Source organism: Nematolebias whitei, chromosome 9 (genome assembly GCF_014905685.2).
Source record: "Nematolebias whitei isolate Nwh7 chromosome 9, NemWhi1, whole genome shotgun sequence".
Taxonomy (NCBI): domain Eukaryota; kingdom Metazoa; phylum Chordata; class Actinopteri; order Cyprinodontiformes; family Rivulidae; genus Nematolebias; species Nematolebias whitei.
In genome coordinates this window covers 16512690-16530095 of record NC_056506.1, presented here as the reverse complement: position 1 = coordinate 16530095, position 17406 = coordinate 16512690, and the positions used below count along the sequence as shown (strand labels likewise).

The window sequence follows — 17406 nt, the reverse complement described above, 5'->3', positions numbered from 1 at the left end:
AAGGTTCTTAAGGTCAAGGGTTTTGACCTTAGGTCAAGTTCACTACACCACCATCACAGACATCTACACCTCCAGATGCAGGACAAGGGCCACCTGCATCATGAAGGACCCCACTCACCCAGCAAACTCATTTTTTTGCCCCACTCCCCTCAGGCAGAAGGTTGATGAGCATTAACGGCAGAACCACTAGACTGAGGAACAGCTTCTACCCTGAAGCTGTTAGACTCCCTAACCAGGTTAATCACTAAGAAAAAAAAAATCACTGTAATGCCACTTTAATTGGTGATATGTGACTTGTCTGTGCTGCTGGTTATCTATACTACTGATCTCATACCGCTGCTGATCTTATTCTGATGTATTCATTCATTCATATCCATCGGCTCACCTCAGGCTCATGTTCAGGTTGCTATTGATACACCATCTTATTTTACATTAGTGTTTAGCGTATATCTTGGATCTTTTAGCATACCATTTGGCATTCGTTTAGCGTATATCTTAGATCTTTTAGCGTACCATTTGGCATTCGTTTAGCGTATATCTTAGATCCTTGTATACTCTTTCTGTTTATACTTTATATTTTTGCCATTTTTGGGTGTAATTGGGACCTTGAGTACACAATTTCCTTCCACCTCATGTCTCACATGTGATGCGAATGACAATAAACTTGACTTGAACTTGAGAAGTAAAGATTTCAGACAAACAATGCATTTCATTGAGGATGACAAAGATAACATTACTAACTCTGATATATTTTACCTCTACGTTAGAATTATTATTCTGGACAAAGTTTTGCAAGGCAGTAGCCTATGTTAGGTTATCTAAATGTTAGCTTGCTATCTTGAGAAGTACATAGCTAATGACAAGCAGGTTGGAGAATTGAAGAGAATTTGTTATTGCTGATTTGGTTTACGGATCAGTTAAAATAAATTTTACCTACTCTGTTCAGCAAAATACGCTACACACAGTATTGCTCCCTGCTTCGCCTGTACTGAATGTGAAAGAGAAACTTAAATGGCAATGACTTGAAAGTATCCTGATGCATGCTCAATAATCCAGGTAGAAAAATCCAAAAAAGTTCAATCTGGTCCTCTGGACATTCAAAAAAACAAAAAACAAAACAAAGCAAAAAAATATAGAAACGTTTCATCTCTCATCCGAGAGACTTCCTCAGTCTGAGGTGCTGTATTCAGCTCAGTCTCTTAAATAGCACCTTCTCAGAGTGGATCAACCAGTTTTGCTGCTGACAACCCAAACCAGCTGCTCACATGGTCAAGAAGGACCATCAGCCTAACAATGGATCATTAGCACACTGATGGCTGTTTACTGTTCACAGGGGGTTGAGTGATACTAGCAATAACAGCATTGTAAGAGGGGGACAGTTGAACCCGGAGGCCTCCACCCCTGTTTAATGATGAACAATTTCTTTTCACAAAGATGGCCTCCTTTACTCCTCTCTCAGATGTCGACAAAGTGGCATCATTCCCAAGAGCCTGGAACTAAAATCTTCGGTCAGCGGGCACCGGGCAAGCAAGATCCTTCAGAAGGCACAGACCCAGCTGCTGAATGAACGGGTGAGACAGACCAATTTTACTATTGAGGCCTTGAAGGCCAAAGAAGAGCACATTAAACAGAAACTAACAACGTGTCTAGATCAGACCACACTTCAGCAAGTGTTGGGACTGTACAGATCAGGCACGCTTAGCACAGCATGTCAAGTCCAAGACTCGACAACAAAACAAGTTTAACTTAATAATAACTCATCAACACCATCACTATTCCAATAACAACACATTCAGTGTAGGACTCCAGTAGTCAATTACATGCCAGGGAGACAGAAAAGTGGGTGAAGAATTTATCTGACAGACAGCTCACCCAGCCGGAGACGGAGATTCTTGCCAGGGGACTGAACTTTGCGGTTGCACCAAATAGAATTCCTCTGGTGGAGATGATCACAGCTACTGAGTCAGCCATCCGCAACAACAAAATGAAAGAGGCTGAAGCAGAACTGCTCAGAATCAAAGTTTCATCCTGCCTCAGCAATACCAAACCACCACCTTCCAACATCAGTAGAGAGGAGAGGGGTGCACTCACCACTCTTAGCAAGAACAAAAACATCATCATTCTCCCAGCAGACAAAGGAAGGTGCACAGTGATTTTGAACCAGAAAGACTATCATGAGAAAGTTATGACACTCCTTAGTGACGTAAACACTTATGAACCTCTGAAAAGAGATCCAGGAAGTGGTTACAAGAAGAAGTTAATAGATTGCCTGAAAAATTTGGAGCAGGACAAGGCTATTGACCGTATTCTGTACCACAGACTGTACCCAGGGGAGGCCACACCTAGTCTGTATGGTTTACCTAAAATCCACAAACAAGGTGTACCTTTAAGACCAATCGTTAGCATGATTAACTCTGTCACTTACAATGTTTCCAAATATCTGGCGTCTGTACTCATCCCTTTAGTTGGCAGCTCAGAACACCACATACAGAACACCATGGACTTTGTGGATAAGGTGAGGGATGTCATCATGGAGACTGATGAAACAATGGTCTCTTTTGATGTCACATCACTCTTACGTGCATTCCTGTTGATGATGCAGTGGAGGTGGTCAGTTTAAGATTAAAATCAGACACCACTCTGAGCAGCAGGACCACACTTTCCACAGAACAACTGTGTCAACTCTTGAAACTGTGCCTGCAGTCAACCTACTTCACATATGGGGAGCAATATTATAGGCAGAAACATGGGTGTGCTATGGGGTCTCCAGTTTCTCCTATTGTTGCCAACCTGTACATGGAGGAGGTAGAAAAGAGAGCCTTGACGTCCTTTTCAGGGACACCACCAAGTCATTGATTCAGGTATGTTGACGACACCTGGGTTAAAATTAAATCTCAGGAAGTCCAACATTTTACTGACCACATCAACTCTGTGGATAAATACATCAAGTTCACACGAGAAGATGTAAAAAATGGCAAGTTGGCTTTCTTGGACTGTGAGGTCTCAGTCTCTGATAGAGGACATTTGCAAACCGAGGTGTACCGCAAACCCACCCACACAGACCAGTATTTGCAGTTTGACTCCCATCACCCTTTGGAGCACAAGTTAGGAGTCATCAGGACTCTGTACCACAGAGCAGACAGCGTCCCCACTAGCTCAGGAGCCAGGCAGAAGGAGAAATCCCACACAAGACAGGCTCTAGAGCAATGTGGATATCCTAACTGGGCCTTCCTGAAAGCAGAGAAGAAACCCAAACAGGACTCCAGTCAGCCATCAGGTGAAAAGGAGGAACCCAGACCCAGACCAGTGGTCATTCCATATGTTGAGGGAGTATCAGAGAAACTGAGACGTTTATTTTCTAAACATAACGTCCCAGTGGCTTTTAAACCCCAAAATACATTACGGCAAAGACTGGTTCATCCCAAAGATCCAGTCCCCCGGCACAAACAGAGTAATGCTGTGTATGCTGTTCAGTGTCAGGAGGGCTGTGATCAGTCCTACATCGGGGAAACTAAACAGCCACTGGCCAAAAGGATGGCCCAGCACAGAAGATCAACATCATCAGGCCAGGACTCTGCGGTCTACACTCATCTCCAGGCCAGCGATCACTCTTTCAGGGATGAAGATGTTCACATCCTGGACAGAGAGGAACGATGGTTTGAGAGAGGAGTAAAGGAGGCCATCTTTATGAAAAGAAATTGTCCATCATTAAACAGGGGTGGAGGCCTCCGGGTTCAACTGTCCCCCTCTTACAATGCTGTGATTGCTAGTATCACTCAGCCCTCTGTGAATAGTAAACAGCCATCAGTGTGCTAATGATCCATTGTTAGGCTGATGGTCCTTCTTGAGCATGTGATCAGCTGGTTTTGGTTGTCAGCAGCAAAACTGGTTGATCCACTCTGAGAAGGTGCTATTTAAGAGACTGAGCTGAATACAGCACCTCAGACTGAGGAAGTCTCTCGGATGAGAGACGAAACGTTTCTATATTTTTTTGCTTTGTTTTGTTTTTTTGAATGTCCAGAGGACCAGATTGAACTTTTTTGGACTTGAAAGTAGTCTTCATATGTCCTCTGCTGGATATATTGTACTATTACAGCTGGTTCCAGCGTTTTAGGTGTGAAATTAGAAGTGTTTATATCTGTGCATAATGGGACAATCATCACCAATACAATAGGTCCCCAAACGTCTATAGCGACTCAACTTATCGACCCTACTTATATATCAGTTGGGCTCTAGTAAAATGTAGCATTTCTTGTGCAAAATGTTTTTTTTTTCCAGCATGACCTTTATAATATTTTTGTCAAAATACCCATGTAGTAAGAAAGTGATGGTGATCGATATAAAAAAGTTTGAATGTTAATGTTTACATAAAGTACTAAAACAATTTATGATTGAAATTGTTTTAAGATAAATTCTGCTTTGGAAGTGCATTGATGAACTAATAGCCTAAGCAAATATTCTGATATTACCAACGGTAAATCTCTAATTTCTAATTTAACAGCGTTTTAAAAACAAATTTTGTTTGACTAAAATAAAATCTGAAAGGTAAGAAAAGGGCCGGTCAACAGTTGAGATGTTGAGAATGAATTATTTTGAACACAAACTCACTTGCTGGTTGTGTTGTGTCTGGGACGATGGCTGCTGGTTGAAGAAAGCATACTGGGAAAGCTCTTGCTCAAGGGTCATGGTGTCGATGGTCTCCTGTTCAGAGCACAGCAACAAAAGTGACGTTTGATGAAACCATATTTTTAAATTAATAGCATAAATATTATGTCATACAACTAGAGTAAAATATATATAAATTAATTTGATACCTGTTGAATTTTTATTATGAAAGTGGGTGGATGGATGGATGCAGGATGGATGGATGGATGGATGGATGGATAGATAAAATACAGATGCAGGATGCAAAAAGAAAAGCCTGTTTAATGCTTTCATAGAAAATTAAAAAGCTCAGTATTAGCAACCATGTGCTTCTAATCAAATGGTTTAACTATTGATTGATAGCAGGTGTCATATTTTTATAAAAGTAGATTTTTGTTTTATTTTCCAGTTTATCGCTCTGCGGCCTTCATGTGTTTGTTAACACAAGAAAAAAAGACATCATATGTGAACTCAAGGTGCTTTACCAGTCTCAACTCTCATTGGTTCTGCACCACACCAAACCAGTTTAGGGCCTTCCCACTGCTGGTACCCACCCCCACTCAGACCAGTTTATGGGACCGCCTTGTTCATGGTGAACTGCTCCAAGGTGATGATTTTGACATAAGCAGACATGATTGGCCAGCAGAGCTACATCACTGGATGTGACCCGCCCAGCAAAACTGCAAACAACATCTGAGCACTACAGAGGTGGTGCAAACAGCAGAGGACATCACTGGTAGCAGTCTCCACACCATCCATGACATCTACCACAGCTGATGTCTGCATAAAGCACGCAGCATCATTAAGGACCACACCCACCCAGCACAAGGACTAGTTATTATCCACAAGCTGTCAGATAGAACTATTGACAATAACATTGCACCAAGCCACATCTGTGACAACTAATAGATTTATTGCTGCTGCACTATGTGGCTGTATCATGTATGTCATCACCTTAGCATCATAATTCATCTCAATGTTACTCACTACCTGTGCAATAACCTGTCACACAACCTGTGTAGTTTGTTAGTTATGTGCAGTATACATCATGTGCATTTAAGCTTACAGTGGACAACGACAACAACAATAGACAATCATAAAAGATGTGTACAATTATTTTTTAAACAAGTTAAAATAAAATGGCAACCAAAAGGACAACCAAAAGTAAAAGTAGCTAAAAAAACAGCTAGAATGTAAGGCGGTGTAGAAAACTAAAAACAGGAACATATTTACTATATTTTATATTTACTATATTTCATGTTTACAGGAACATATTTACTATATTTCTTTTGGATCTTGTAAATATTATACTTCGTTTTCACTTTTGGTACTTTATTATGTACCATTACTGCATGCTTCAGTATTTCTTGTTTGTTTGTTTTTAGCGAGTTGATTCAGTTCTTCTCTTCCTGAACATTTCATTGCACTGTTGACCCTGTGTTAATCTGCATATGACAAATAACATAAGAAACTATCATTTCTTCGCTGATCATTGTAGAGTGTGGGTTGTTAGTTTGTTATTTCTAGTTTCTAGTTCAGTATGGAAGCTCCAAAAATAGTCATGGACCACTGACGAGGTCCAGACCTCTGTCTTTATTGCTGGATCAGATGATTCTACACGAGCTGGACAGAGCTACAAGAAATGGGGAAATTTATGGCAAGATATTGGAAATGATGGTGCAGGATGGCTACATCTCCTATAGTGCCACAGGCACCACATTAATGTGCTATGTATTATTGTTATTTATCATTTATTACAATAGGGCAATACATTTATTTAGACACAAATCTAGAGTAGACAGTTTGTGTGTCACAACAAATACAATGCATCATTTTAGAAATTAAAAAACATCAATAAAAAGATATGAAATGCTGATTGTAGTGAACTTGACCTGATGTCAAATCAATGACCTTAGGATCATATGGTCAGAAACTGTCATTTCATTGAGCTGCATCCAGAAATACAGTTTGACCCATCCTGAGACTTTCTTTCTTGAATTAATCAAGTAGAAAAGACAATTCTCTATGATCATTACTATTTTACAAATGTTTTGATAATCAAATTGTGTTAGTTCAAACAATGTTTACAGGTTGAAGTGAACTACTCATTTTTATTTACTTAAACAGTAGTAATGATTTTTATTCCTCATTCAAAGAAGAAATCAGGGTAATATGCATTTCTTGATTTTTCTGTCTTCAATGAGCAAATTTGTAAGTGTGTTAAAGTTCGAGCTTCGGTCAACTAAAAAGTTTACTGAAAAGAAATGTCATGTTTAACTTTTACAGCAAGATACAGGAGAGGTGGCACCACGAAGTCTGGTTTTTCCATGATATCTTTCTGTCTGTTCTTAAACAATCCTTGACTTTCCATAACACCTTACATCACAAACCACACCTCTGTTCTGGTCCATCCACGAATCAGAAAGCTCTCAAATGAACCGGAAGTATACCCCGTTTAAATGTGGCAACTTCCCAGTTCAACAGTAGAGTTGAGGATGGAAGAGTTTCCAGAGTTTTGAGAGTTCACGTAGAGTTCCAAGAGAGTTCCAGAAGAGTTCTTGGAATCCAGAATGCAGAGCGTTTGGGAGTCCGTGAATGCAATGCAGGCGTTCATGGATGCTGCTAGACCAAACAAGCTGATCCAGAGACGATTTTGGGAATTATAACTTCTGTTTGGATAACCTCGCACGACTCTCGAGGTATTTTAGCTGTTCTCAACGGAGACGCTGAAAGTGGCTGGAAGTAGGACTTCACGCCGACCTGATCTATCTTCAGAAAGGTAAAGTCGACCTTCACCCAAAAGTGTACCGTTTGGGACAAGCTGATTTCCAAAGAGCGTGTTGTTCTGGTTAAAACAGATAAATTCCCTCACACATCTCTCTGTAAGATAAATCTCAATTTTCCATCTTCAAACTCTCCTTTCTGCTAGAAAATTAATCCAGATGTTTTCATTAATGTCTGTGGTGAAGCAACGGAAAACCATGGCCGTATGGTTTTCCTGATTGATTAATTATGCTGTTGTTATTTTCATATTTTGCCAAATTAATGTAAATGTTTGATGTTAAACTTTGATTCTGTAAATAAATGACCGCATTCATTTTGATGGGTCAAAGATAAATAACGTCTCTCGTTACATTTCTGTTAAATTCAATGCACGCATGTTACACAGTTCAGAAAAATGAAGAACCCGTTTAATGTATGAATATATCTCAGCATCTGTTCATACTACATTACGTTGAAAAAGCTTATGTTATTTCCTTTCAAGAAAAATGTTATAATGTTTCACAATTAAGTGACAAAGTGCTCTTCTAGTGAGTGTATGGTTTTTAAGATGCTAACCTCGTTAGCTTGATGACTGGCCATAACCTCCTCACTTCCAAATAAAATCTAGTCACTGTTAACATTCTCATCTCAGCCGCTGTTTTCAGCTGATTTGACATTGAGGCTGATCAAATGAAGACAGAAGAATAGACTGAGGCGAACACAACTAACTCAGGTAGACACCATAGCTGGAAGCCAGTGAAGTCTTTTCTACACATTTCTGAGCCCAGTGCTGTTAAAACTGTTAAAGATGGCTCTACGAACTACTGAATCTTAAGGTGTCAAAAACATAGAAATAAAACTACTTGTCCTTCATATATACATACATGCAAATAAAATCCTGAAACATCAAAACTAAACATCACAACAAAATCTGTAAATGGGTGGTGGTCTATCAAAAATATAAAATATAATGCAGAGAAACAAATGTAAAAGAAAAACAGTAATAACACCTAAGATATGAACTAATGAAAACATCAACTAAAAATACACTAAGCACTAAGAGCAAAAAAAACCCAATAAAAACAAACTAAACTAAATAAAATTAAATAAACAATATGACTAAATGAGTGGTGTAGTAGAGAAACTGAGCCTGGAAGTACCTGAGGCAGAGGAAGTGGTGCAGATGTTGGGGACAGCTGCAGGTTCTGGGGATCTCCAGCATTTAGGATGAGAGGAACCATGTTCTCCTGCCCAGGCTGCATTTCCATGGTTGTTGGTTGCCGAAAGGCGTGGACTTCTGTACGTTACACAAAAACAACACAGGAAAGGCAACAATTAACATCAAAATATTAAAGAGTCAAGGGTTCCTGACAATCTGCACATGACAGTGTCTGAAGAATACCTTGTGTGTTACACAGAGTGTGTGTGGTACTGGAAGAGTCGAATGAGGCAGCTGAATCATCTGAATCAAGCGGGGTGGGCAGTGGAGGAGGAAACTGGAGGTTGGTGAGGTCAGGAAGAGAACCACCACTATTGTGAGCTGCTGGTTTCAGTGAAGTGGTCAGCTGCTGGTCCAGAGTTGGGAATGGGTTGCTGCAAATATACAGGAGCTGTGAACTTAAACACATTCAGCTGTCAGGCAATAAAGTCTTTGACACGTTTATCTAAGAACACGATGAATACTGTATTACTGGTGTAATGCAACCTGTCCAGGTGTACCCCACCTCTCACAATCAGAGTCAGAGTTTCTCTCTGTGTCATTCATTCACACCACATGTGGTACATGTGGTGGAAAGAAATTGTGTACACAGGGTCCCAGTTACATCCAACATAAGTACCAAATGTAAAAGAAAAACAGTAAGAAGATCTAAGATATGAAGAAAAACATTAAACTAAAAACACACAAAGCACCAGTAGCATAAAAACAATACGCCGAACAGCAGCACGAACATGAGTCTGTGTGAGCAGATGAGCATGAACACATCAACATGAAACAGATCAGCAGCAACATGAAACAGATCAGCAGCAACATGAAACAGATCAGCAGCAACATGATGTGATTCTTCAGTTATTATTCTGGTTAGAGATTCAGGAGTCTAACAGCCTCAAAGTAGAAGCTGTTCCTCAGTCTAGTGGTTCTACACTTAATGCTCCTCAACCTCCTTCCTGAGGGGAGTGGGGCAAAAAGTGTGTGCTGGGTGAGTGGGGTCCTTCATGATGCAGGTGACTCTCTTCCTGCATCTAGAGGTGTAGATGTCGTGATGGTGGGGAGACTGACTCCAACAGACTTCTGTGCAGCCTTCACCACTCTCTGCAAAGCTTTTCTTTCTGCAGCTGTGCAGCCTCCATGCCACACGTTGATGCTGGAGCACAGGATGCTCTCCACTGCACACCTGTAGAAGGAGGTGAGGACTGAGCTTCCCAGTCCAGCTCGTCTCAGCTGTCTGAGGAAGTAGAGTCTCTGATGAGCTTTCTTGATCAGGCTGGTGGTGTTGTTGCTCCGGTTGAGGTTGTCGTCCAGATGCACACCCAAGTACTCGTAGCTGAAGACCACTTCCACCACAGATCTTCCTATGTTCAGGGGGGGGGGGGGGTGTAGGTGTGTTTGTTCCTTCTTAAATCCACGACCATCTCCTTCATCTTCTTCACATTGATGTGAAGGTTGTTCTTCCTGCACCAGCTCTCCAGGTGTTCCATCTCCTGCCTGTAGCTGGACTCATCGTTGTTTGTGATGCATCCCACCACCACAATGACCGGAAAAAAAAAAGTGAGTAATAAAAATAAATGGATCATTGGAAAAATGCTGTGGTAATTTTGTCAACATTTTATTCCAGACAAAAATGAGACAACAAAAAAAAAAATCATGAATTTCTTCTTCTTTCGGCTGCTCCTTTCTTCAGGGGTCGCCACAGAGAACTAACTCGCACAAAGACTTGGCAATTCTTATTACGCAGGATGCCCTTCCTGATGACACCACAGACCAACGAGCTACCACAACACTTTTTTTCCACAAATGTTCCTCTTATGTTTTTCTGCTGAGACAAAGATGGAGAACAGGCAAAGGGAGGAGTGCAGCATCTCAGGAGGGGGGGGGGGGGGCTTTCCACTTGACAAGACACATGTTACAACTCTGAAGTCGTACATTAAGATGTACTGCCGCACCTTATGACATGACTACGATTTCAAATTGAACTTCTTTTTCAAGCAAACAGATCTTCAAGATCTGGTTCCTTCAAATAGTCATATATCCTATTTCTACTGTGCATGCTTGTACTTTAGAAATACATAAAACACAGCGCTACCTAGTGACCTAGCATAGAAACTACAGCATGCTTAACATTGTTTACAGTCTCGTCTAAACAGCGATGCGATGACAGCATTACAGTGATTGTAACGTTCTATTTTGTATAGGCTTTGCCCTTTAAAGGCTGTTCACTAGTGTGACTATTTCTCAAGCTTACAGTTCTTCTGGACTAAGCTTGAGAAATATTCACACTAGCGAACAGCCTTTAAAGGGCAAAGCCTATACTCATAGAATCTGGGGTTACAGTACGTAACCAACGGTTTTACAGTTAACATCATAAAGCATGTAAAGTTATCAAGAGACTGTTCATGTACAAGCAAGGCCTTAGAAAGCTGAAATCTGAAACCTCCTCTGTTTAAAGCAGTTTATTCTCATTTGACATACGGTAAATGGCTTAACCCCCTTCAAGCCATTTGTCTTCTCTGTCCAAAATATGAACATCATGATCCTCAAAACAGCGTCCTTTATCCTTAAGGTGTATGACTACAACTATTTTGTAACAGTGAGTCCTGGTGTTCTTTTTAAAGTCTTACAAAAGATTGTCTTGAGTTTTGGAGAAAATAAACCATCAAACAAGCTTTTGAAGTTAAAAAAAGAATGGCAAAATACTCACCAGAACCCAGCGACTGGACAGGGTTTGGACTGGGACACTTCCTAAAGGAGAAAGAAATTTACAGCCTGAGTTTTGAGTAGACTACAAACAATTTGAAGGGAATATTTCAATACTTAGGGTTTGACCTTTTTGCACTTCCAGTTCTGTTTTTGTTCGTCTTCATCATCTTCCTGTTTAATAACTTCAGAACCTGGTACAGTGAGTAAAAGAACTGGAGACACAGAAGAAAACAAACCCCTCAGTCCTCTAGGTTTAAAGTCATAGGGCGTTTCAAACACAAAATACCCAGGCCTTGGTTTACTGTGATTAGGTCTTATTTTAATGAAAAGAAACTGGATGTGTCACATTATAAAAGTAAAAATAATACCATTGATTTTCATGGGACAAAAATAAAAGAAATTCAAGATTGAAACCTAATTTTAATCAGTGATTTTGAATTCAAAGTACTGTAATGGCCATTGGCAGAGAAAATCTTTAGAAACTTGAATACTCCTTCACCCACCCACAACCCTTCATCTCCTTGACAATCAATTTAGCTTTCCTGCTTTAAAAACTACAATCAAACCCTTTCATTATCTACTAGACGGTACTTGATAGAACAATAAAGAGAAATAGAAAAATACCACAAAAATATACAAGCTTATACCAAAACAACTAAACCCGACCTCCAGTAAATCATACAATAACAATAGTTTATGAAAACAGAATAAAAAGTGAGATAAGCAACAGCTTGTTTTTACCCGGACTGAAATGAATGAAATTAATTTTAGAACCTAACACCAACTTTCTGTTTAATAAAGTTACAAATGTAAAATGCAGTCAGACTCACAGATTGTTAGCACGATTAACTCTGTCACAATGTTTCCAAATATCTGGCCTCTGTACTCATCCCTTTAGTTGGCAGCTCAGAACACCACATACAGAACACCATGGACTTTGTGGATAAGGTGAGGGATGTCGTCATGGAGACTGATGAAACAATGGTCTCTTTTGATGTCACATCACTCTTTACGTGCATTCCTGTTGATGATGCAGTAGAGGTGGTCAGTTTAAAATTAAAATCAGACACCACTCTGAGCAGCAAGACCACACTTTCCACAGAACAACTGTGTCAACTCTTGAAACTGTGCCTGCAGTCAAACTACTTCACATATGGGGAGCAATATTATAGGCAGAAACATGGGTGTGCTATGGGGTCTCCAGTTACATGGAGGAGGTAGAAAAGAGAGCCTTGACGTCCTTTTCAGGGACACCACCAAGTCATTGGCTCAGGTATGTTAGAACCTGTGCTAAAATTTTAATTTTAAAGTAAACTGGCTTTCTTGGACTGTGAGGTCTCAGTATTTGATGGAGGACATTTGGAAATGGTTGGAAACACACACAGACCAGTATTTGCAGTTTGACTCCCATCACAGTTTGGATCACAAGTTAGGAGTTATCAGGACTCTGTACCACAGAGAAGACAGCGTCCCCACTAACTCAGGAGCCAGGCAAAAGAAGAAATCCCACACAAGACAGGCTCTAAAGCAGGGATCGGGAACCTATGGCTCACGAGCCAGATATGGCTCTTTTGATGGCTGCATCTGTCTCGCAGACAAATCTTTAATAAAAAATAATAATGATAAAAATATAAAACATGGTTGCGGGTGGCTGGAGCCAATCGGATATTGCGTAACGTACATGGGTGACATGGTCAGGAAGTAAATTTCCCTCCTAGCAGCTAATTAGCTAGTTGCGGAAACCCGTTTCGAAGAAGATGGCTAAAAGAAAAAGAAATGAGGAGTATCATACTTTTCAGCAGGAATGGACAGAGGAATTGGCTTTTGTGGAGACAGCAGGTTCTGTAGCGTGTCTATCAGGTCTCTCTTGTAAATGAGTCCTCGAGACTCAATGGGATTTACCTGTCTAAATAAAGGTTGATTGATTGAATATGCAACGATAAAATTGCATTAATGAAATGGTCAAATATAAAGCGGAACTTCGACACACGCCATACTACATTTGCATCGAAATATCCTGCAGGTGCAGCGTCGGCTGTGAAGCGGGCGCTGTACCGGTCTGTCGTGGTGAAGAGAGAGCCGAGTCAAAAGGCAAAGCTCTCAATTTACTGGTCGATCTATGTTCATACCCTCATCTATGGTCATGAGCTTTGGGTTGTGACTGAAAGAACAAGATCACAAATACAGGCGGCCAAAATGAGTTTTCTCCGCAGGGTGTCTGGGCTCTCCCTTACTTAGAGATAGGGTGAGAAGCTCGGTCATCCAGGAGGGGCCTAGAGTAGAGCCGCTACTTCTCCACATCGAGAGGAGCCAGTTGAGGTGGCTCGGGCATCTGTTTAGGATGCCTCCTGGACGCCTTCCTGGCGAGATTTTCCGGGCACGTTCCACCGGGAGGAGACTCAGAGGAAGACCCAGGACACGCTGGAGGGACTATGTTTCTTGGCTGGCCTGGGAGTGCCTTGGGATTCCCCCGGAGGAGCTGGCCCAAGTGGCTGGGGAGAGGGAAGTCTGGGCCTCCCTACTTAGGCTGCTACCCCCGCGACCCGACCCCGGATAAGCGGAAGAAAATGGATGGATATCCTGCGGGGGACAGCAGGAAGAAAGCATGTGAAGAGCTACTGTGCAGCATGCAAGCCAGCAACTCCGTGTTTGGACCCAACAAGGTGACTGGAATTCAGCTAGTTTTGCTGGTGCTTTAGCAATTGTGAGAAACGGAAAACCATTCACAGATGGCGAGTATGCCAAAACATTCATGCTTGATGTTGCCAGTTAAATTTTTGATGACATTTCGGATAAAGAAAAGATAATTAAACTAATAAAAGGCATGTCTCTGTCGACAAGAACTGTTCAAGATTGTGCCATCATGATGGCAAATCAAACTGAGGCAACACATATGACGGACATAAATGCAGCAGCATTCTTTTCTCTTGCTTTGGATGTGTCAACAGACCAATGAAGCCATTTATCCCAGTTCAGTGTGATTGCAAGGTATGCTGTCGGTGACACACTACGTGAAGAAAGTCTTGCTGTTTTGTCTATGAAAGGGACTACAAGAGGGGAGGATTTATTCGTCTTTCACTGAGTTCGCTAAAGAAAAAAATCTACCGATGGACAAACTTATTTCGGTGTGTAGTGATGGTGCTCCGTGCATGGTGGGGAAAAACAGAGGATTTGTAGCACTGCTTTGTGAACATGAAAAGAGACCCATCCTAAGTTTTCACTGTATCCTACATCAGGAGGTGCTTTGTGCTCAGATGTGTGGCGAGCAGCTTGGTGAGGTGATGTCGCTGGTCATTCAGGTGGTCAACTTTATTGTTGCTCAAGCTTTAAATGATAGCCAGTTTAAAGTACTGCTGGAAGAAGTTGGGAATAGTTATCCTGGTCTGCTCCTGCACAGAAATGTGCATTGGTTGTCAAAAGGGAAGGTGCACAGCTGTTTTGCAGCTTGTCTGTGCGAAATCCAGACTTTTCTTGAAATGAAAAACGTCCAGCATCCTGAGTTGGCTAACACTGAGTGGCTCCTGAAGTTCTACTATCTCGTGGACATGACTGAACATCTGAACCAGCTCAATGTGAAAATGCATGGCATTGGAAATACAGTCTTATCCCTTCAACAAGCAGTGTTTGCATTTGAAAACAAGCTAGAATTCTTCATTGCCGACATTGAAACAGGTCGTTTACTACACTTTGAAAAATGGGAGAGTTTAAAGATGCATACACAGCAAGTGACCCTGCTCAACATCTTGATCTTCTAGCGGGCTTCACATCTAATCTCCTGCAGTCATTCAAAGCGCGCTTTGGAGAATTTCATGAGCGCACTCGTCTTTTTAAATTCACCACCCATCCACATGAGTGGACAGCGCCGACCTAAGTTACATCCCCGGTGTCTCAGTCAAAGAGTTTGAGCTACAAGCTGCTGACCAGAATCAGAATAAACTTTATTGGAATTGCACCGAGGTACAACGCGAATATGTACGTACCGTCGTCCGAAAGATGGGCGGAGTGCACAAAGCTGCAACTACACGAGAGCGCAGCCATTTTATCCTTATCAGATAATAATCTTAGATAGGAAAATGGGGAGAAACATGAGGGTAGATAGTGGTATTACAAAAAAAGATCTTTCACATCGTGTCAATCAGGACACGATTTGAGACATCAAAAAACTCTACCAGCAAGCACAATTAAAACATGATTACATTTGCATTTGACATTGAGGTGTTGAGATTTGTCCATGAGCATTTTTTCAGATCAGCCACAGTTTCTGAAGATGTTGTTCCAGCCAGCAGTTCTGATAAGATTGCACAGAAAGTTCTCGGGGTGGGGGGGGGCGGGTGAAGCTTTTGTCCTTGGGTACTCATGTTCCAGGAGAAATTTGATAGTCAGCCCGTCTCCGAGGCCGTCGGGAGTCTGATTCAGATAAGCTTGATTTTTGTTTTTTCTTCAGGCAGTCAGATTTTTTTCTTCAGCCTTGAGTCCATCTGGGCGTTCTGGTTCCGAAAATGCCTAATTGTGGGATTCCATTCCACTGATCCATGCTATGAGTCTCCTTCAAGGTCGAACCCACCACGCTGACGAGTCCCAGAAGCCGCAGGTGGTCTGCGATTCTCAATCACCTCCACCTTATGGTTAAGCTCGTAGACCAGACGATTTAAAGTTCCCACAATGAGGACCAAACCTTCACACTGACTCGAAAGCTTTTCCATGGCCGAAACTGCTCCCGATGTCTTCTTCAAAAGTTGATACAACAGAGCCCCGCCGATGCCAAAAAGCAGAGTCCCTGCTATCATAAATCCAAATATGTAAACGTCTTCAACATCCTCTTGAGACAAAACTGTAATGCACATCAATTGCCACACTACCCACAAATCCATGACGTACCCCACAACGTGAGTCTCAGCTGGACACGCCGGTTCCCCAGGACCTTGTCGTTTTGATGAAAAAATCTTATCAATAGAGTTGAACGCCCACGATACCAAATCCATAATCTTCTTAATTTATGTTCGGGAGATGAGACCCAGGCGCTTCAGACACACAGAGAGCAGAGCAGGAATAAGGAAAAAAACGGGGGAGGAGAAACAGAAGCTGCCACCTCGATGAGAGCCTGGGAGGAAAGCTGAAGACCTCAGACATGTGGGTGAATAAGTTCAAGTCACTGAATGAAGATTTGGAAAGACTTGCACGACAGCAAGCAGAGTTGGCGAGCAAACACAAGTGGGGAGAAATGAAAAAAACTTCAACATGCGGACCAGTTGATTGTCAAAACTTGGAACGCACATCTATAACTGCAGCGTGTGAGTATTGCTGTACTGACAATGTTTGGCTCTACGTATACACGTGAGCAGTCTTTCTCACATATAAAAAACATTAAGACCAACCTACGATCACATTTAACGGATGGAAGTCTCAACGCATGCATGAAGCTTAACCTCACTACATATCAACCAGACTACAAAGTCATCAGCAAAACCATGCAGCACCAAAAGTCGCCTTAATAGTAAGAAATACTTTAATCATCACCGTTAACAACAGAATAACAAAGATATTAAAAAGAATTCAGATACTTTCTTGGACTGTGAGGTCTCAGTCTCTGATAGAGGACATTTGCAAACTGAGGTGTACCGCAAACCCACCCACACAGACCAGTATTTGCAGTATGACTCCCAACACCCTTTGGAGCACAAGTTAGGAGTCATCAGGACTCTGTACCACAGAGCAGACAGCGTCCCCACTAACTCAGGAGCCAGGCAGAAGGAGAAATCCCACACAAGACAGGCTCTAGAGCAATGTGGATATCCTAACTGGGCCTTCTTGAAAGCAGAGAAGAAACCCAAACAGGACTCCAGTCAGCCATCAAGTGAAAAGGAGGAACCCAGACCAGTGGTCGTTCCATATGTTGAGGGAGTATCAGAGAAACTGAGACGTTTATTTTCTAAACACAATGTCCCAGTGGCTTTTAAACCCCAAAATACATTACGGCAAAGACTGATTCATCCCAAAGATCCAGTCCCCCGGCACAAACAGAGCAATGTTGTGTATTGTTGGATTTAATATTTTATACCTTTTTATAATTCCTATCAAGCACT

The 17406-nt window shown here is 41.6% G+C and overlaps 1 protein-coding gene across 1 annotated transcript in view; it reads right to left on the bottom strand.

Annotated features, from left to right (window-relative positions):
* The window catches only part of LOC119414897 (CREB-regulated transcription coactivator 1-like), a 103161-nt gene that overhangs the window by 24318 nt on the left and 61437 nt on the right, over positions 1-17406 (bottom strand). The window contains exons 8-12 of the mRNA XM_037682016.1: positions 11450-11535; positions 11325-11365; positions 8810-9000; positions 8568-8704; positions 4609-4701 (exon numbers count right to left, since the gene is read on the bottom strand). Of these exons, the coding sequence (XP_037537944.1) occupies positions 4609-4701; positions 8568-8704; positions 8810-9000; positions 11325-11365; positions 11450-11535 (548 nt within the window). The remainder of the gene's footprint in view (positions 1-4608; positions 4702-8567; positions 8705-8809; positions 9001-11324; positions 11366-11449; positions 11536-17406) is intronic.